Source organism: Monodelphis domestica, chromosome 4 (genome assembly GCF_027887165.1).
Source record: "Monodelphis domestica isolate mMonDom1 chromosome 4, mMonDom1.pri, whole genome shotgun sequence".
Lineage (NCBI taxonomy): Eukaryota > Metazoa > Chordata > Mammalia > Didelphimorphia > Didelphidae > Monodelphis > Monodelphis domestica.
The window spans coordinates 219,917,707-219,940,433 of record NC_077230.1 but is presented as its reverse complement, the minus strand read 5'-3'; the positions used below and the strand labels follow the sequence as shown (position 1 = coordinate 219,940,433).

The 22,727-nt window shown below is 36.2% G+C and overlaps 1 protein-coding gene across 1 annotated transcript in view; it reads right to left on the bottom strand.

Annotated features, from left to right (window-relative positions):
• PLCL1 (phospholipase C like 1 (inactive)) overlaps window positions 1–22,727 on the bottom strand; it is a 444,060-nt gene that overhangs the window by 47,312 nt on the left and 374,021 nt on the right. Inside the window, exons 4-5 of the mRNA XM_003341291.4 lie at window positions 3,382–3,457; window positions 1,514–1,623 (exon numbers count right to left, since the gene is read on the bottom strand). Of these exons, the coding sequence (XP_003341339.3) occupies window positions 1,514–1,623; window positions 3,382–3,457 (186 nt within the window). The remainder of the gene's footprint in view (window positions 1–1,513; window positions 1,624–3,381; window positions 3,458–22,727) is intronic.

Genomic DNA, 22,727 nt, shown 5'->3' with positions numbered 1-22,727 from the left:
AGTTTATTACTGTTTAGTCATTTTTCAGCTTTGTCTGACTCTTTGTGACCCCTTTTGAGGTTTTCATGGCAAAGATTTTAGTGGTTTGCCATTTCCTTCTCTAGCTCATTTAACTGATGAGGAAACTGAGGAAAACAGGGTTAAGTGGCCTAGGACCACACAGCTAGTAAGTGTCTGAGACCAGATCTGAACTCAGAAAGAGTAGTCTTCCTGACTGCAGGTCCAGCACTCAAGTTCTCAAGTTTATTACTGCCTAAATAATCTTTGACTTGTTAAATTACACAACCAAATAAAACAACCATCTAACCTAACCTATCTCTTTTATCAAACACATGTTATCAATCTTTGCTTAAAGATATCCACAATAAGAAAACTCCTGCCTGAACCAACCCATGCCTGTTTAAGATAGCTTTAATTGTTAAGAAGCTTTTCCTGACACCAAGTCCAAGTTTTCTTTTTCTAATTTCTACCCAATGTTCCCAGTCCTTCTTCCTGTGGCTGAACAGAAGTCCTTTAGCACAGGATAGTATCTGAAGACCACTATCATCCCTCTCTCTCCTACTTTCTCTAGCTTTAGCTTCCCCATCCTTTGATCAACTATCATAGAGGATGGTGTTGACACCTTCAGCATCCTAGATGCCCTCTTTGAAAAGCCTCAATCTTGTCAATGTCCTTCCTAAAATATGGCACCTAGAGCTAAACAATATTTCAGAAACAGTCTGACCAGGGCTAAAAATATAAAGGTGGTAACTTTACTGTACACTCTAAAATTAAACTATATCTAAAAATTACAATAATAGTCATACCCAGCATTTATATAGTACTTTAAGGTTTACAAAGCACTTTACAAATCTCATTTCACTTTATCTTCACAACAACCCTGACAAGCAAATGTTATTATCATCCCCCTTTTACAGAAGAGGAAACTGAGGCTGAGAAAGATTAAATGATTTGCCCATAGTCACACAGCAAGTAAGTGACTGAGTCCAAATCAAAATAAGCAATTCATTAGAGAGACAAACTAGTCTCCTAAATAATCCCCCCCCCAAAGTGTGTGAGGGGTGGGGCCAAGGGCAAATGATTATTATAAAGACTGCATGTTCCTGGATATCTCAGTAAATCCTGCAGTCTATCTTCTGCAAGTTTTAGCAAGTCTATCTTCTGCAAGTCCTTGGTTATATTCTGCTCATAAGCAAATATATAGAGACCTTATTGATTTCAGTAGTGATCAACTAAAGTAAAAACACACCCAACAATCAGAAAATGGAATTTGGTGTCACGTGTCTATAACTCTCTGTCTTATGTGCAAACTTAATTGCCCAATTATGGTAAAATGTTTATTGATTTCAATCTGCATGTTCCCATGCCTCCCACAGAGCATGAGCCAGGCAATATGCCCACAAATAGCTCTAAAGAACCTAAATCATCATCCACAGCTGAGAAGCCCTTGAGCATATTGTAAGACGGGTGCACAATGGGAAAGTCCAAAGGGGCAGCTGGGTTTTCCATTTACCTTCAGTACTGTAATGTTCCATGCAAAACTCTCAATAGCTTTGTTCAGTTTTCTTCCTTTCAAGCCTTCTTTTGCCCCAAGATTATGAAGTTCCTCATGAAATTCCATCCCTGTAGAAGTAGAAAGGAACAGATTTCATAAAATAAGGTTCCATTCCATAATATTGAATAATATATGAATTGTGAAAAAAGTCCCTCAAAAAATCTCTCAACTCTTAACCCTTCCTTTTATTTTGTTCATTCCTGCCAACAGCTTATTGTTCAGAGTACACCCTGGCGTGCATCAGGCAAAATTACAAGAGCAATAATGAAAGCCAGTGTGCTATGAATATTCAATCTCTGACCAGGAAATAAAACCAATTATTGTCAGCCATACAATAAGCATACAGCTTCCTGTCATTCATACTTCCATGGATTTGCTAATCTTATCAATGATGATACTTTCACCATAGCCTATTATAACTCATCCATACTTTTTTTCTGTCCTGAATGAGCCTTCAGCAAATAGCTGCCTTAGAAATAGAGTCCCTGAGGCCAATATGGTGGCAAATCTCTAACTAATGGCTCCTATGAATGGGCCAATGAAGAATGCCATGCCATAGGGCCATGTTGCAAATAAGAATGTACAATAAGGAGGGAATGCTAAGAGGGGAAATTGGATCTTTTACTGCTTGTAATAGACTGGACAGGTGCCTAATAGCTTGTGGCTACTGAAGCTCTGTATAACTGTTTTTGGACCTACACAAGGATAACTGCTGGAGACAGATGTAAAAAAAAAAATTAACAACCCTCTATTTCATAAATATTGGAAAAGGTTGGAGGAAAGGTAAGGAAAGGTAACAAAGGTTGAGGATTAGGATTGATTCCCTAATCCTAAAGGGGTCTAAACTTTTTTTTTCACACCATTTGCCTGTAAAGGCTTGCTTCCTGCTCGAGAATTCAAGCTTCTTTAAAAAAACCCTTACAACTATCATTAAAAATCCGAGGTCTATACTAAATAAGCTATACTAATCACTAATCCTCTGAATTATAGAAGTTTACTGCCACCTTAGATCTCTTTCAGCTTTAAATCAGTTCAGTTATTCACTCTCTCTGCCCACGGCCAGCCCTTCTGGACCTAGCTAGGCTTTTTGGCCTAAGCAGGATGCAAAATGGCTTGACCCTCTCAGCTGTCATACAAAGGGAAAACAGTCTCTCTCTTTCTCTTTTCTGTTGATTTACCCCCACAAACTTATTTCAGAAACTAATCTGTTCTCCTCCTTCACCTGCCACTGGGTTTTTTCAGTGTTTCAGGGAACAGAAGCACCAGGCTCCTCCTAGGGGAAAAAACCTCCAGGAGTTCATTGACAGTTGGAAAACCCAAATGAGTCTGGCTACCCAGAATTCCAACAGGAACCCTTCCCAAGATTCTGTCTGGCCTTAAAGAAACCTTGCCTACTCTTCTTTACCCTGTATTTAGTTGCTAAGATCTCAATTAATCCAAATGATCCTCATTAGCTCTATGGCTTAGTTAATCCTAATAGCTACTCCTAGAGTGACCCTAAAGGGGCCTTCAGAAAGTCCCAACTGCTATGTCTATAGGATGATCTTCAAAGTACTGAGACAAAGCCTAGATTTCTCAAAATCTTAGATATCTTTGATAAGACCCACAGCCTTAGGAAAACCAATGGGATTGCGAATGCTTTGATCCTATGCATAGACTTTAATTTAATCAAAATATACAAAGTAATCTAGACTAGGAATTAAATAAAAATGTACCTAGTTAGAGATACCCTGCTGAGCTCACAGCTTTGCATTAAAAGTACATGCAGGGTTCATGTTAGCATCACTATTATTCTACAAAACAGAAAGAGAAAATTAGGTAATCACCTGCTTTTTGACACTGAATAATTTTATCATGGATGGTGTCTGCCATTTCAATAAGTAGCTTGCTTTCTTGAATCATCTGTTGCAAAACAAAAATAAAAGAAAATATTGCTCAGCATCATTAAAATACATAAAATATACATATCAAACAATGCAAATAAATTGACTAAATATGTAATATGGGCCCAATTCCCAGTGTACTACTTACTTCCCTATTTGCCTTGTATTTCACTGCCTGGTATTTATTTTGCATTTATTTGTTCTATAGATACTAATATTTGTCCATTTTTTCCTCCACCCATAAGCTCCACAAGAGCATAGATTGCTTTTTTCCCTCTGAATCCTTAGTGATTAGCATAGTACTCAGCACATAATATAATCAATGGTTGATTATCAGATATACAGAGGTGGTTTGGAGCCAGCTCTAATCTCTGTTAAATTTTCACCATGAACATTTAGACACTCCAAAAAGGGGATTAATTTATTGTTTTGTTGTATAAGCTTAAGAAAGATTAATAATGTAGACTAAACTTAGAAGTGTGTGTATATGCATTCTTTTGAGAAGCTAGTTGTTAAAGATTTACAGCACACCACTATACTGCTTTATAAATATCGCTAGAGCTCAGTTGGAGGGTTGGGGAAGGTTCGGGGTGTAAAGTCATCACCAGACGGGAGCTTTGGTAACTATAGGCTAATAATAAACACAACAACAACACTAATAAATAATTGGTATCTATATAGCCCTTTGCAAACGTCTACACATTCATCTTTTCATTTTAGCTTCACAACCCCATTGATGAATAGCATAGCTGTGCAATTAATGAGAGATCTGCAGAGGTTAATGTTCCAGAAGGAAGATTTTGTGGAGCAGGTAGAATTCAAACTGCACCTTACTGAACACAAATAGGATTTGGAAAAGGAAAGGGTTTATTCTTGGTTGTTTGTTTGTTTGTTTTTTTAATCAAGGGGGAACAGTATTAAAAAGACCAGGGAAGGAACAAGGATGCCACATAAAGATGATAATGAAGAAACTGGTCAAGTTGGAGTTCAAGAATAGTGGGAGAGAATGTAGATGATGTACACATTGTGAAACTTCATGGAAGTCAGCCAGCGAGGAGGCACAGTAGATAGAAAGATGGCCTTGGAGTCAGGAACCTTGAGTTCAAATCAAGCTTCAGAAACTTTCTATAATATGGAAATGGGTTCAAGTGTTTATGTGTGTGTGTGTGTGTGTGTGTGTGTGTGTGTGTGTGTGTGTGTGTGTGTGTGTGTGTGTGTGTGTGTATGGAGAGGAATAGGGCAGAGAGAAAAACATGAACCATGGAAAATTTTTTAAAAAGATAAAAAGAAACTAATTTTTAAAAAAAAGACTTTCTAGCTGTGTGATCTTGGGCAAACCACTTAACTTGTTTGCCACTGGAAAACGAAATGGCAAACCATTCAAGTATCTTTGCTCAGAAAACTCGTGGACTGAAGAGTTGGATATGACTGAAACTACTGAACTACAGAGATGTTTAGACTTTATTCTGAGGGTCGGTGAGGAGCTTAGAGGATAAGACTGGCAGTAAGACAGCAGTGTAAGAAGTCCAATGATTTTAATTGTTTTTTTAAGAGTAAAACAAACATCACCAGAAATTGTTGGTCTTCCCTCAGGAAACTGTAAGAGGTAGAATTAAAGGCACAAATGAGAGGGTTAGGATTAACATTCTTTCTAAATCAGAGCAAATCTCCTAGCCCACAGAAATTAAATTCCAAAATACTAAAAGTAAATAATTAAAGAAAAAACTCCTAAAGATGAGATCATTGAATGACTGTTAATAATCTCTAAGTAATGCTTATTAGAAATAGGAGACTAGCTCAAGTCTCCCAGACTTCAACTTCAAGAACTTTAGAAACCTTGGTCTTTTAAAGAAAATTTTCTCAACAATTGCAAAAGCCATTAACTTTTAGTTTGGGTGCAATTTAGCTGCTCCTTTTAAATAAATTGCCCCAGTCTGGCTTTTTCTGGATCACAGTTAATGTTTTAGAACTCCAGGAAAACCTGTTTCTTAACTTTTGAGGAGACAGTGTCATGTTTCAGGTATCCAGGCCAAATTTAAGCCCAGGGTTTTGATTCCTATTGAACAGTGAGATAGTCTCATAATTTTCTCTATCTTTCAGAATCATTTCAGATCCTACTGTGCTAATGTCAATTCTCCATATGAGATAAAGCAATATTTTGTACAATGCCATAAAGAATAATAATTTCTAAGCATTCCTAAGTGAAGGGAAGAAGTTCCAAAATATCCAAGTTAGACAACTGATGACAATATTTAAGAAGATTGTTAACATAAATTCTTTGACTTAATGCAGACTGCAAACTATAAACTTGACACCACTATTAAACATTAAATCAGAAGGTTCTGAACACTTTAAAAATGAATGGTGATTAATAGAAGATAACATTACTAAGAATATCATACTAAACTGAATTCATTTCCTTTTTCATTAGGTTATTAGATTCATTAATAACAAAAATACTCTAGACCTAATAAACTAACATACATATATATAAAGGATGATATTTGAAAAAGTCCATAATATTTACTCCCAGAGAGTTATATCTTTAGAACCAACAATACTATTACTGGAAATGATTCCCAAGGAGATAAGAGGAAAAGAAAAAGAACCTGTATGTTCCAAAATATTTATGGTAGCTCTCTTTGTGCTGGCAAAGAACTGGAAATCAAGATGTCTATCATCTGGGGAATGGCTAACAAATTGTGGTATATGATTGTGATGGAATACTACTGTACCATAAGAAACAAAGAACAGATTAATTTTTAAAACTTGAAAGGAACTACATGAGATAATGAAGAATAAAACAAGAAGAACCAAGAGAATATCATATAAAGCTACAGATTTAATATTTGGAGAATAACTTGTGAATGTGACTTCCAGAGAATGAACTAAAAAATGAAAACATGAAAGACATAATCTGTAGATACATGTCAGTTTGCCAGACGATGCCTTCTGTGGCATGGTGAGGGGAAGGAGAGGCTGAGAAAACTGGAAATAAATTCTATTAATAAGAAAAAGTCTATCATATTGACAAGATGAAATGATGTGAGCTGGATAATTGTATAGGCTGGCAGATGTGACCTAGTTAACACTCGTTCCTAAAATCATTAATGAATGGACTGATACCAACCTGGAAAGAATAGCTCAATGGGTGCTACTGGGTTCTTTTTTAGCCCTGTCTTACTTTTTTACTTTTCTCAATGACTTTCTTGCATGAATGACATGCTTATGAAATTCATTGTTAACTTGAAGCTTAGAGGGTTTGATAATAGGTAAGATAATAGACTTGAGATCCAAAAGAATTTTTTCATGCATGAAGAGAGGACTAAATTTCATAAGATCAAAGTTAGTAGAAAGAAATGTGAAGTTCTACCTCAAATCTGTACAAATATCAAATTAGTAAAGAACTACTTTATATCAGTTTAGGATAATAAAAAAATAAAATTTTGACTGTAGCCTCAATAGAAATCAAATGAAAGGGATTTGATAAGAATCTAAATCAATCTTTGAATGTACCAAATATAAATAAAATACCTGGGACAAGTTGGTGATCATCTTCTGTTCTCTTTGCTATTCATAACATGTAGGGAAAGTTATATTCCATTCTGGGTAACATATATTTTCTAACATTTTATTTCTTTGTTGATAAATTTTGTTTCAAGATAGCCCATTCCAGAAAATACCCAAATAAGCCCTCTACTCATAAGCACACATGCACACAAACACACACATATGCACGAGAATATGTGCACATGAAAATATCAAACAAGTTTTGGATGCCACATTTTGAGAGTGGCATTGACCAACAGGTGTATCCAGAGAAAGGTAACCTAAAAGATACGAAAACTTGAAACCATAGGAAGAATGGCAAGAACTAGAAATAATAAACTTAGAGAACAGAAAATTACAGGGGCACATAATTATTGTGTTAAAAATCAGTTCAATTCAGTTATAGAAACACTTATGTAGATGCAGCTAGATGGCTTAGTGCACAGAGCATTGAATTTGGTAGCAAGACATACATTCAAATCTGTCTCAGATCCTTACCAGCTATGGGAATCTTGGCAAGTCACTTAAACTCTCCCAGTTTCAGTTTCTTCAATTATAAAATAAGCTTTATTATATCATCTACCTCACAGGATTATAGTATCAAAGGCATATGTGTATGTTTGTGTGCATGCATGGGTGAGTATACACTTCTGATGTACTCATTGCAAGGTACTAATTTCTGTATAAGTGGCAGATTGAGCAATTCAGCTGAGGACCAAAACAAAAAATCAATAAACTTATCTTCTAAGATCTTCACAATAATCTTCTGAGGTAGGTGCTAATGGCATCCCCATTTTGTATATATAGAAACTGAGGACGAGGGAAATTCAGTGATCTCTCCAGGAACATATGGCTAGCAAGTATCTGAGGAAGGATTTGAACTAAGCTGTTCTTAGAAGTTGTTTTGCTAGTGGCACAGTGAACTCAGGGATTTTCCATTTGATTTAACTTGTTTTTTTTTTGTTTGTTTTTTTTACTGACTTAACTGTCAAAACCATTTGTTGATAAGAGGCATGTAGACATATATGTGCCTAATTAGCCTCATTATTGATAATATTAATCACTAATTGATATACTCCTACTAGAATTACAAGGTCTGGAATTGTTCATTCAAAACACTGTAGAGTCTCCTAGAGGAGAGACACATTGATGTAGAGGACTTGAGTCTACTATCCCCTTGGTTGGTGAGACCACTTTTGTTCAGCTCTGGTGATACAGAAAAACCAAGAAGATGAAGACTGCCTATTATCCAAACTATGATAATGAGATGGAAAGACTATCCCTAGCACTTGTTCATCACTACATTTGTTTTGGAAAGACTGAAAATAGACAATATGCTGGATATAAAATTGCCCAGGATGAGGAGAAGGGACTGCATTGCCTTTGGGAAAATGGCATAGCTATTTCAGTGACAAGCTTTTCCCTTGAAAATCAAAGAACCATATTTTTACACCAATATTTTCCTGGTAATGTTTATAGCTGTGTGTTATGGAATACTATAGTCAACAAAGAATTTTAGTTGAGATCACCTAGAGGGCAATATATAGTGGGCAGGAGCAGGCTATAATGCATAACAAATGGGAAATTACTCCTAAAAAAGTGATACAAAGTATATTCTTAGATATACTAGAAGTAGCTAGTGGCACAGAGAACAGAGTTCTGGGTCTGGAGTCAGGAAGACGAGTTCAAAACTTACTTCACATACTTATTAGCTGTGTGACCCTGCAGAAGTCATTTAACCTCTGTTTGCCTTTGTTTCCTCAACCATAAAATGGGGATAAACTATAAATAAGGGTTATTGTGAGGATCAAATGAGATGATATTTACAAAGCATCTAGCACAGTGCCTGATATATTAAGTACATAATAAATGCTTTTTTTCAATTGGGGGGGCAGAGTCAAGATGACAGCTTAGAGGCAGCAAAATTTCAGACCTCTGAAAACCCTTCCTTACCAATTACAAACTAAATGGTCCTAGGGGAATGAAATTCAAACCTAATAACAAGACAGAGCCAAGGAACCTTCCTCCTGAACTCAATTCAAAAGGTACACACTCCAAAAGCCAGAATTTGAGAACACTCAGGTTTAAGGGGAAAGAAGAAGGAAGGACCCAGGACCCCTTCCCCACCTAGAGCACTAAGCCTCCAGTGGCAGCTGGAATCTCTGGGCAGGCAAAAGCCCTGGTGTGGAGGGAGTACCTTGCGGGCAAAGCTGTGCCACGCTCAGAGCGGCAAACACAGGTGGTAGGGAAGGAGTTAGAGAAGGAGCACAGAGTGGGAAGCCTAGTTGCAGTAGCAGAGACCCTCCATATTGCTCCCCCCTTCTAGGAGGTTTTAGCCTCAGGGCACATCCAGCCCAACCCAGCTGGACTTAATCCCATCAAAGGTCTTCAGAGGGCAGGGAAGATCAAGCTCCAACCCTTGCCCCACAGACTGCTGGACTTTAATCCAATCAAAGCCTCAAGACTGCAGGGAAGCTGAAGTTCCAATACCCCTACCCCACAGACTGCACTGAGAGATTTGCTGACAAAATTCCAAGAGAGAAGACTGACATAAAAGCCCCAAAACAAACAAAACAAAAACATAAGAGGAGCAAGAGCACAGACAAATACGAGGAGTAAAAAAGGGGTAAATATGAGCAAACAACAGAAAAAGAAGAAAGAAATTACAATAGACAGCTTATAAACAGCAAATGAACAAAGAGCAAATGGAACAGAGAAGTAGGAAGGAATACCAAGCAATAAAACAGAAAACCCAGCAAATTGGACACAGGCTTTGGAATACCTCAAAATACAATTCAAAACACAATTAAGAGAGGCAAAAGACAACTGGGAAAAGAACTTAAAAACTAAGATAAGTCATCTGGAAACAGAGGCACTTGAACTAAAATGAGGAAATAATGTCTTGAAAGCCAAAAGCAACCAGAATGAAAATGAGGCAAAGGAGATGAAAGATGAGGTAAAGAGGATGAAAAATGACCTCCAAAGAAAATCAGACCAAAAGGAGAAGGATGACCAAAAAGACAGGGATGAAATCCAGTCTTTAAGAAGCAGAATCCAAGAACTACAATCAAGTGACTTCACAAGGCAGCAGGACACTATAAAACAAAATCAAAAGAATGAAAAAATTGAGGAAAATATGAAGCATCTCATTCACAAAACAGAAGATTTAGAAAATCATTCCAGGAGAGGCAACTTAAGAATCATTGGTCTACCAGAAGACCATGACAAAAGAAAAAGCCTGGATATCATACTATAGGAAATTATCCAAGAAAACTGCCCTGATATTCTAGAACAAGAGGGAAAAGTGGAGATTAAAAGAATCCACAAATCACCTCCTGTACTTAATCCCCAATTGACAGCACCCAGGAATGTTATAGCCAAATTCAAGAACTATCAGATCAAGGAAAAAATATTACAAGCTGCTAAAAAGAAGTAATTCATATACCATGGAACCACAGTGAGGACCACACAGGATCTGACTGCATCTACACTGAAGGACCAAAAAGAATGGAATATGATATTCCAGAAAGCAAGGGAACTAGGTCTACAACCAAGAATCAACTACCCAGCAAAACTAACTATATTCTTACAGGGGAAACCATGGTCATTTAATAAAATATAAGAATTCCAAACATTTGTAAAGAAAAGACCAGACCTGAACAAAAAATATGATGCCCAAGCACAGAACTCAAGAGAATAATCAAAAGGTAATTTAAAAAGAGGGAAAAAAGAAAAAAAAACTTTTTTTAAGAGACCCAATGAGTTAAAATGATATGTATCCCTATAAGAAAAGAGGTCATTAGTAACTCTTAAAAATTGTTATTATCACCCAGGCAGCTAGAAGAAGTACACTTAGAGGGAACAGTGACAAACTGTATAGGATGAAATGACAAGATATAAATATGTATATAGATATATGTATGCATAAATACATATATGTGTTTATATATATACATATATATACACACACATACAACTAGAGCTAAAAAAAAAGAGGTTAGTACTAAAAGTATTGGGAAAAGAAACTGAAGGGGGTAAATTTATAAGTCACAAAGAAGCACATGGTGGGAGGGGGGAGAACATTAATACACTGGAAGGGTAAAGAGGTTAGAGACAGGAAATACTCAACTCTTATGTGCTTTGAAATTGACCCAAAGAGGGAAGAACAATCCAATCCATTGGGGAAGAGAATTCCTTTGCGCCCTATAGGGAAGTAGAAGGGTAATAAATGGACTAGTGGGGAGGGAAGCAGTACAAGGGAGGGAGAGGGTGGGGGTAGTTTAAAAAGATTGTAAAGAAAATATGGGGGGAATAAGAAAGGAGGGGATGGAGGGGATAGCAAGGGACAAAAAATAAGGGTGAGAATTAGGGGGACTGATTAAAAACAAAACATTGGTGTAGAAGGAAATAGTGAAAGAAGAAAAGGCAGGACTAGGAGTAGAAATCAAAATTCTGGGAAATACATAGCTGGTAATCATAACTCTGAATGTGAATGGAATGAACTCACCCATAAAATGCACATGAATAGCAGAGTGGATTAGAATCCAAAACCCTACCATATGCTGTCTACAAGAAACACACATGAGGAAGGTAGATACACATAGGGTCAAAGTAAAAGGATGGAGCAAAATCTATTGGGCATCAACTGAGAAAAAGAAGGCAGGAGTCTCAATCATGATATCTGACAAAACAATAGTAAAAATAGATCTAGTTAAAAGAGATAGGGAAGGTAATTACATCCTGATAAAAGGCAGTATAGATGATGAGGAAATATTAGTACTCAACATGTATGCACCAAATGGCATAGCATCCAGATTTCTAAAGGAGAAACTAGTGGAGCTCAAGGACAAAGTAGATAGAAAACTATACTAGTGGGAGACCTGAACTTTCCTCTATCAGAACTAGATAAATCAAACAAAAAAATAAATAAGAGAGAGGTAAGAGAAGTGAATGAAATCTTAGAAAAAATAGAGTTAGTAGATATGTGGAGAAAAACAAATAGGGACAAAAAGGAATGCACCTTATTTTCAGCAGCACATGGTATATTCACAAAAAATGACCATGTATTACGGCATAAAAACATTGCAAACAAATACAAAAGAGCAGAAATAATAAATGCAACCTTCTCAGATCACAATGCAATGAAAATAATAATTAGTAAGGGTACATCGAGAGGCAAATCAAAAATTAACTGGAAATAAAATAATATGATTCTCTAAAATCGATTAAAGAACAAATCATAGAAACAATAATATCATTGAAGAAAATGACAATGATGAGACATCCTTTCAAAATCTATGGGATGCAGCCAAAGTGGTAATCAGGGGGAAATTTATATCCTTGAGTTCACATATTAACAAACTAGGGAGGGCAGAGGTCAACAGAGAAAGAAAACTAAGAAATCAATAAACCAATCTCCCTAATGAACATAGATACAAAAACCTTAAATAGAATACTAGCAAAAAGACTCCAGCAAGTGATCACGAAGTTTATTCATTATGATCAGGTGGGATTTATACCAGGAATGCAAAGATGGTTCAATATTAGGAAAACCATCCACATAATTGACCACATCAATAAGCAAACCAACAAAAATCACATAATTATTTCAATAGCTGCAGAAAAAAAAAAAAACCTTTGGCAAAATACAACACTCATTCCTATTGAAAACCCTAGAAAGTATAGGGATAGAGGGCCTTTCCTAAAAATAATAAACAGTATTTACTTAAAACCATCAGCAAACATCATCTGCAATGGGAATAAACTAGAAGCCTTCTCAATAAGATCAGGAGTGAAACAAGAATGTCTATTATCACCTCTATTATTTAACATAGTACTAGAAATACTAGCAGTAGCAATTAGAGAAGAACAAGGAATTGATCTAATATAATCAAAAGTATTTCTTTCTTTTATATTTTGTAATTTTTTCTAACCCTTGCTTGTTCTTAAAATCTTTCCTTCCCCAAAGATTTGACAAGTATACTAGGCAATGAGGAGAACAAGCTATTCCTCTTTGCAGATGATATGATGGTCTACCTAAAGAATACTAGGGAATCAACTTAAAAGCTAGTGGAAATAATCAATAACTTTAGCAAAGTTGCAGGATACAAAATAAATCCACATAAGTCATCAGCATTTCTATATATTTCCAGCACATCTCAGCAGCAAGAATTAGAAATTCCATTTAAAATCACTCTAGACAATATAAAATACTTGGCAATCTATCTGCCAAGACGAACGCAGGAACTATATGAACACAAATACAAAACACTTGCCACACAAAACTAGAAAAACATTAATTGCTCATGGGTAGGATGAACTAACATAATAAAAGTGAAAATCCTACCCAAATTTATTTACTTATTTATTCCCCATTGAACTACTAAGAAACTTTTTCACTGAATTAGAAAAAACCACAACAAAGTTCATTTAGAAGAACAAAAGATCAAGAATAACAAGAGAAATAATGAAAAAAATGTGAAGGAAGGTGGCCTAGCAGTCCCAGATCTCAAACTATACTATAAAGCAGTGGTCATCAAAACAATATGGTACTGGCTAAGAGACAGAAAGGAAGATCAGTGAAATAGACTTGGGATAAGTGATCTCAGCAATACAGTCTATGATAAACCCAAAGATCCCAGCTTTTGGGGGGAAATCCACTATTTGACAAAAACTGCTGGGAAGATTGGAAGACAGTATGGGAGAGATTGGGTTTGGTTCAACATCTCACATCCTATACCAAGATAAACTCAGAATGGGTGAATGACCTTGATATAAAGAAGGAAACCATAAGCAAATTAGGTGAACACAGAATAGTATACTTGTCAGATCTTTGGGAAAGGAAATATTTAAGACCAAGCAAGAGTTAGAAAAAATTACAAAATGTAAACTAAATAATTTTGACTACATGAAATTAAAAAAAAAATGTACCAACAGAACCAATGCAACCAAAATTAGAAGGGAAGCAACAAATTGGGGGAAAATCTTCCTAACAAAAACCTCTGATAAAGGTCTAATTACTCAAATTTATAAAGAGCTAAATCGATTGTATAAAAAACCAAGCCATTCCCCAATTGATAAATGGGCAAGGGACATGAATAGGAAATATTCAGATAAAGAAATCAAAACTATTAATAAGCACACAAAAAAGAGTTCTAAATCTCTTATAATCAGAGAAATACAAATCAAAACTCTGAAGTACCACCTCACATCTAGCAAATTGGCTAACATGACAGCAAAGGAAAGTAACAAATGTAGGAGGGGATGTGGTAAAATTGGGACATTAATGCATTGTTGTTAGAGTTGTTAATTGATCCAACCATTCTTATGGGCAATTTGGAACTATGCTCAAAGGGCATTAAAAGATTGTCTGCCCTTTGATCCAGCCATAGCACTGCTGGGTTTGTACCCAAAGAGATATTGAGGAAAAAGATTTGAACAAGAATATTCATAGCTGTACTCTTTGTTGTAGCAAAAAATTGGCAAATGAGGGAATGCCCCTCAATTCAGGAATGGCTGAATTAATTGTGGCATATGTTGGTGATGGAATACTATTGCGCTCAAAGGAATTCCATGTGAACTGGAACAACCTCCAGGAATTGATGCAGAGTGAAAGGAGAAGAACCAGGAACCTTATACACAGAGACTGATACACTGTTGTACAATCGAATGTAATGGACTTTGCTATTAGTAGCAATGCAATGATCCAGAACAACTTGGAGGAATTTATGAGAAAGAACACTATCCACATTCAGAGGGAAAACTGAGGGAGTAGAAACACAGAAGAAAAACAACTTCTTGATTGCATGGATCAAGGGGGATATGATTGAGGATGTTGACTCTAAATGATCACCTAAGTACAAACATCAATAATATGGAAATGGGTTTTGATCGAGGACACCCAGTGGAATTGCATGTTGGCTACGGGAGAGATTGGGGAAAGGTTAGGGAAAGAACATGATTCTTGTAACCATGGAAAAATATTCTAAATTGACTAAATACATTTTTTTTAAAAAGAAAAAGTTTTGTAGCTAACATGTTTTGACAAAACATGTGTAGGGGAAATATTCCTGCTCAAAGAATGTTCCAAAGTCACAACCATATGCCAAGTGAATAACATATTTTAGATTTTCAGAATCACAGAATGTAAATCTGGATGAAACAAATATTAAACCCTGCCATCTAATTCTAGATAAGAGGAAACTGAGGTTTTGCCTCTAGGGAGGCAAAAGTGCATATATAATAGTGCTCTTATTTTTTTAATGTTGAAAAAAATTTTTAAACCTAAAAGCCATGAATTGACTTGAATTACATGACTTCCCTTAGGATGGCATAATCAATTAGTGGCAGAGATATGTATAGAACCCAAGTCTTCTGAACCCCAAGCTCAATATTCTATTGCATACCATGATGCAACTTCCCTTCTGGTTGAATATTAGTTCTCTAAGGACTGTCTTATTTTTCTGTTTCTCCAGAACCTAACACAGTATCTGGAATATAGTGGACAATTAATAAAAGTTTTTTTGTTTTATTGTCTGATCCTTTGCCTTTCCATGGATCCACGAGAAAACTGTAAACTATGAACATGACCATGAAGTTAGCATCCTTTAAAGAATATCCTATTTGGCACCTAAGGTAAGAAGTAATATATAGAAGTCTGTTGTTCAGTCATTTCACTCAAGTCTGATTCTTTCTGACTCCATTTGGGGTTTTCTTGGAAACATACTGGAATAGTTTACCTTTTCCTTTTCCAGATCATTTCTCCAGATGGGGAAACTGAGGCAAAAAGGATTAACTTGCTCAGGGTCACACAGCTAGTAAGTGTCTGAGGTCAGATTTGAACTACAGAAGAGGAGTCATCCTGACCCCAGATCTGGCACTCTCCACTAAGCCACCTAGCTGCCCTACATAGAAGTAGAAATAAGGTAACATTTGACTTGATACTAGGGAATCCTTTCTAAAAGTTAGACCTGCCCTGTGAGGGGCAGAATGGGTGGCCTGAGGACAAAGTAGGATCTATCTCAAAGGGAGATTACAAATTGAGACTGGATGACCCCTTCCCCAGCAATGAGGATTCCTTTCAGGTATGGGTTAAATAAGATGGCTACTGAGATACCTTCGAATTCAAAAATTCTGTGATTCTATCGGGGGGAAGCTTGAAACATCACCTAGCCCATTTCTCTATATTTGGGCACAACTGTAACTAAACCATTTCTGCTGAATGCAAATCTGTTCTTTTTAAAAGTAATTCTATAACTTATTTTGGAAAGAGTTCATGGCTTCATGTCAAACTAGTTTCCTTTTGGGTTGCCCTCAGGGATCATGAATATGTAGTTATTAATGTCTTTCCTGTATATGATAAACACAATCTTCAGTCAGATTTTTCTTCTTGGAGATAAAACTAGCCATTTCTCTAGCTCTTTCTATGAGGCACAAGAATAAAAAAATTAAAGAATTCTTCAGTCTGCATTCAGGTTCTCTGGCCTCATACCTCTGAGAGTTCTCCACATCATCTGAAATTGGGTAAAATATTTGGATACAAGTTTCAGCAATGTTGCATATAGTGGGAGAATGATTTTCCATGTCCATATTGTTATGTTCATCTTTTGGAATCTAAATATCTTTATTATTTTTGTATGATAGTAATATACTTCTGTTTAGAGGCAGTTGTGACTCAGTGGTTAGAGCAGTGGTCCAAGGGTAATGAAGACCTGAATTCAAATCCAGCCTCAAATGATTCTTAGCTATATGACTTTGGGCAAGTTACTTCACCTTTGTATGCCTAAGGAGTCAATGATTCCTTAGTGGTTCAGTGGATAGAATATTGGTCCTGGAGCCAGAAGATGTGAATTCAAATCTAGCCTGACACTTCCTAGCTAGCTGTGTAACTATGGGCAAATCACTTAACCTCTGATTGCCTGACAAAAGGATCCGCTGGAGAAAGAAATGGCAAACCACCCTAGTATCCTTGCTAAGAAAAATTCATGGATATCTATGGCTGATGGGGTCACAAAGAATCAGACATAACTGAATAATAGTAATACACTTCTAATCTTCTAATGCCTATAAGTTTTAGCTACAATTTTATATAGTAATTAATTCCACATCTCGTTTTTGCACAAAAGCCAGTTTGGCATAATAAGAGAATATGGGCTCATGTCCTGTCTGTGGCATAGACTGATTGAGTGAACTTGTTCATCACTTTACCCCTCAGTGTCTCCGGCAAATTTCAGAATATACACTGCAAAGAAAGTGTTGGTCCTCACTGATAAAGGGACTTCTTCACTTGTAGCTCCGTAGACAAAAAAAAATCACAGGTTTGGTCAAGATATATAGATCAATAGACAGGAATAGACACAGATATTTAGGAGTGTGTGTGTGTATACACACTCATGTGCTAAGGAGTGATATGATACTAAGGAGTGATTGCATAAATATAGATAGGTTAAATCTAAACCCTGAATCTTCCTTTAAAGCAGAATAGTTATCTATGCCACTGCATATTACGTAGGAATTGTTTTGTTGTTAAAATTCCTACAAATTTAATTTATCATCTAATTTACTAAAGCTCTTTTGAATTTCAATCTCATCTCCCAAATTTTCCCTGTATTTACCTGCTTCTTACTCTTCACCCTCTCCTGGAATAATGACATAGTCAATACAAGGGCTTAAGCTATGAAAGCACATAATATGGCATGTCTTCCATCATGCTGTTCCTTTGTTCAATAACTTTTGATAGCTCCCATTTTTGAATCAGCTGTTAAGAATGGATCTATGCCACCTGACCTCCACCTTTTTGTTCAACTATTTAACACTGCTCATCAACATAGACGTTCCACCTCCACAGTAGGCAAAATAGTCACTATCCCAAGGAAACAGAAAATGATTTTTTCAGCCTCCATGACTGGTCTCTTTCTTCTGGAATGACTTTTTAATATTCCGTGATTATCCAGTTTATTCATTCTACAAATATCACTTTAATTCCTACCTATTCCAAACAAAATCTTTCCTGGTCACTCCAGAGTCATTTTCAGAGAGTCTGAGAAATGGAAAAGACCTTAGCTGTTATCTAGTTATCCAGTACTTGAACAGAAACCCCTCTACAACCTCATTGACTATTGGGCAATCTGCCTTTGCTTGACAACCTCTGGTGATGAGGAAATCTATGCCTACCAAGGCAGCCCATTCCATTCCTAGCAAGAAACTTTTTTTCTTTATACTGGCCCCAAACCTTCCTCTATGAAACTTACACTTATTGTTTCTAGTTATAGTTTCTAAGCTCAAGCAAGACCAGCCTAATTTCTCTTCCAAATGACAGTTCAGCAAATGATTGAATATGGCAGTTATTCCCTTTCCTCCTCACCTTCCATCATAAGCTTTCTTTTATCCAGGCTAAGCACCCCCAATTCATTCAGGTCCCATCACCATGTCTTCTGGATGTACTCCAGTTTATCAAGACCATTCATTAAAATATGACAACCAAACTGGCCTGACCATAGATACACCAGATATGGTCTCTCCAGAGCTGAATTCACTAGAACTACCACTTTCCTCATTCTGAAAAGTATGTTTCCATTAAGGCAAACAAAACTTGCATTAGATTTTGCATTGTTCCATTATTTCATGCCATTAGTTTATGTTTAGTTTTCAATACATGAAAAATACCCAGGTTTTTTTCACATGAACAAGATCACTATGCTTCTCTATGCTATAACAAAAGTATAGCATTTTACATTATTCCAACAAAGTTTCATCTTACTTCAACCTCTCAACTTTAAATGCCAAGAACATTTAGGATCTTGATTATGATGTCAAATACATTAGCTATTAATCCCCAATTCCTGTCATCCAGAATTTAATAAGCATGCCATCTGGGGCATCATTCAAAGTAATGTTAAAAAAAGGTTAAACAAAAAAGTATTAAGAAGAAAACCTCACCAAAGATCTTTTCCCCAGGTAGACATTAATTCATTCTTCACAAACTTTATGTCTGGCCATTCAACCAGATAGAAGAAAAAACAATGTTCCATGAACCAATGTGAGTATTCTTAGGTGTGATTTTAGTTATTTTTCTTCTTGTTAGAACTCTTGGGCTAAGTAAGACTATAGCTTTATAATTATTACAGAAATAAAAAGGGAAAGATTATTCAATAAAACATTCTCTTTATGACATGTAGCAAAAAATACATAATGCATAGAATGCTTTAAGGTACACAAAATACCTTATCACCCAATGTATACAGACAGGTCAATCTTTATCTTATTTCATATTTTATTCTTTTGAATATAAAGCATGACAGGTACAAAAAAAAAAACCATTATGTAGATATTTGTCATGAACCAGAGGAAACTTCCTTTGATTATTGCTTCAGAGTATATCACGCTGAATCTCTATATGTTTTGATGAGAATATTCTACTGTAACTATAATTTTCTCATGAAATAAAACCCAGTTGCTACATGGAATCATCCTGCTTACTTGTTTCATAATATCTCTTAGGTACCCAATGTTCAAGTAATACTGGCATCCAATAGAAATTTTTGCCAACTCTAAAGAATATTTCATCTGCTCCATTACACAGTGTCAAATTGATTTTGTCAAGAGTCATCTGGTAAGGGTTAGAGGAAGTAGAGATGAGTAGTGGTGATTGGTGACTCCCCGCTGAAGGGTAATAAGACAGCTATTTGTTGCCTTGACAATAGCAATAGAGAGTTCTGCTCTCTAACCAAGGCATGCATCCAGCAAAACCTCCCCAGAGGGGGAACATGTAAGATCAAAGAAATGATAGGACCACTGGTCAGGGTAGTAAGGACCATGTTAATGGACACCAGACAGTAGACGGAGCTATTTTCTCTACCAAGGAAAATCATCTTTTTAGACTAGAAGGGATAAAACCAAAATGGTTTAAAAAGGAATTGAATTCTAAAACAAGTGGAGAGATGATAAGAGAATATCAATACACCTTTGATGAGCTCAAGTCACTACGACCAGATAAAATACATATCAAAGCATTAAGAGAAATGGCAGATCTCATGACTGAACCACAGAATATCATAGAGAATAAGAGGAGTGCCAAAGAACTGAAGAAGGACAAATATCCCTATTTTCAAAAAAGAGAAGAAATGGGGGACTGGAGCTTGACTACTTCTTGGAAAAATTCCAGAATATATTAAAGAATGGTTTTTGAACATTTTAAAGGGAAATTATAATAAAAAAGAGTCACCAAATACCACCGTATAATAGAGCAGATCAGACTAATTACATATCCTTTTCTAATAGGTTTATTAAAAAGGAAGAGGAAGGGAATACAATGGTTATAGTTGGCAAGAATTATAGCAAAGATTTGACAATGTCTTCCATGTTATTATTATTATGTACAAAATAGTGCAATATGCTAAAAGGTAGGACAGTTTAGTAGTATTTTAATGACCGGAGCAAAAGAATAAATCATTGCTAATTTTAAAGGAAGAATCTTTAGTGTGATAATCTAGGGACTAGGGTTTGATTTTGCTCCTAGAATATAATAGGTGCTTAAGAAATACTTATTTGCTATTTAATTTTTATCAATAACTTAGACAAACTACACATGGTGTACTTCTCAGATTGATAGATTACATTAACATGATCACCCACACATGTTTAGATGCTACCTGGTCTACTGCTGGCAAACTGGCAAGGGAAATGCTCAGGCATTTTGGTTTTGTTTTGGGTCACCTCAATCCCCTTTTCAATTCATTTTCATTGTCAGTATTTGGAGAGGAAGAAAGCTTGGAATCATGTCATGGGGGAAGAGCTTGAAACAGAATTTCTTCTCTTGGTACACAGGCCCTACTCAGGAGAAAATTAAGTACATTGTTTGGACAACTGTGTTGTCTTATTTATTTTTCATGTTTATCTAAACATCTCCTTTGTGCTTTGTATGCTGTATTTTTTCTAAAGACGGATAGGCTCCTGCAATCTAACAAATCTTTTATTAATTAGTGCTATGCCATTTGTTGTTTTGCGACAATTTAAAAAAACATTGACCACATAGCCTCCACTGATAAAACATCTGGAACTATAAAAGGAAAAAAATTGCATATGACAATGGGAGGAAGAGAATTTACCACAGTGGATACTAGTCAGAAGGCCAAAAAAAGATACCAGAAGCCTAGCATGTTGGGACAAATCAAATAAGATGAAATGTAACTAGGATATATGAAGTCTCAAAATCAGTTTCAAGAAATTAATTTCATAATTATATTCCAGGAGGTATAATTCAAACAACAGTTCATCTGAAAAAGATTTGTTGATTTTCATATCCTGAAATCTCAGATGAATCAAAAGTGTGATGTAACAGCCAATAAAGCTACTCTATCAATTAAAGGGCACCTATTAATCATTTATCATGTGCAAAGCACTGTGCTAAGTGCTCAGACCACAAAGCCATGTAAAATCAGAGCTTTAAGGTACTTGCATTCCACTGAGGAAAGAACAGGTAAATAATGAGATACAAGCAAGATGTATATAGAGTAGATGGGAGATGACCTCAGAGGAGACAACATGAGCACCTGGAAAGATGAAAGAAGCCCTCCTGAGCTAAGATTTGAAGGAAGAAACAGAAACCAAGAGGCAATGTGTGAAAAGGGAAAATATGGCTTGCAGATGAATGATGGGATGAGGAACATCCAAGGGGTCAGTATAGCTTGTATTAAGAAACATATAGTGGAACAGCTACGTGACTCAGTGGTTAGGGGTTGGGGTCTGGAGTCAAGAAATCTCATCTTCCTGAGTTCAAATCTGGCTTCAGACACTTACTAGCTGTGTGACCTTGGGGAAGTCACTTAATCCTGTTTGTCCTAAAAAAATAAAGATGCATAATGTCCAGAGACAAGGGAATTTGTGATTCTGGGCAAGTCCCTTCACCCATTTGTCTCTGTTTCCTTATCTGTACAATTAGCTGGAGAAGGAAATGGCAAACCATTCCAATATCTGTGCCAAGAAAATCCCAGATGTGGACCCAAAGAGAGGGACATAACTGTAATGACTGAACAACAACAAAAAGATTGACTCACCACAAGGAAAAATATTAGCAATTAATAGGCAAGCTCTGGAAGTAGTGGGTTTTCCCTCATTGAAAGTCCTTAAGCCAAGGCTGAATGATTCCTAATCAATTCCATGTGGCCCTGCTAGAATTCTAGCCTCTAAGAACCTGTCCAACTCTGCTATTCTGGGACCCGGGAGTCTTTGGATTGTGGTACTGTGTAAAGTGGTGTATGTTGGTGAACTGTTGTTTTATTTGTTGGGCTTTTTTTTTTTAACTTGCCTCATTGTTATCCTATGAGTTAACTGTTTTATGTGTGATTTTTACTAATATGAAATAGCAAGGAAACCTCTCATTTCTGGATGAGAAAAGGTTGTTTTATTGAGTTGACTGGAATTGAGACTTTTTTTATGAAGCATACTTGCACCCTTAGAAAACTAAATTTTCTTGCTTTGAAAAACTAGACTTTTCTGTCCACTCTTGCGATACATTGGTGTGGGGAATTCAGGATGAGGAAATTCCCTCTACCAATGTAGATCAACAGCTTTATAGCCCTGGTTCCCTGGAGTACTAGTAATATAATCAATCTGTCCAGAGTCATACAAGCAATATGTATCAAAATTGAGACTTCAACCTAGCTGAGCCTCCCCACCGACACTTCCTCTCTTTCTCATCTCTGACTCTTAGTAACACTTGGGACACCATAATCTCTCTTAAA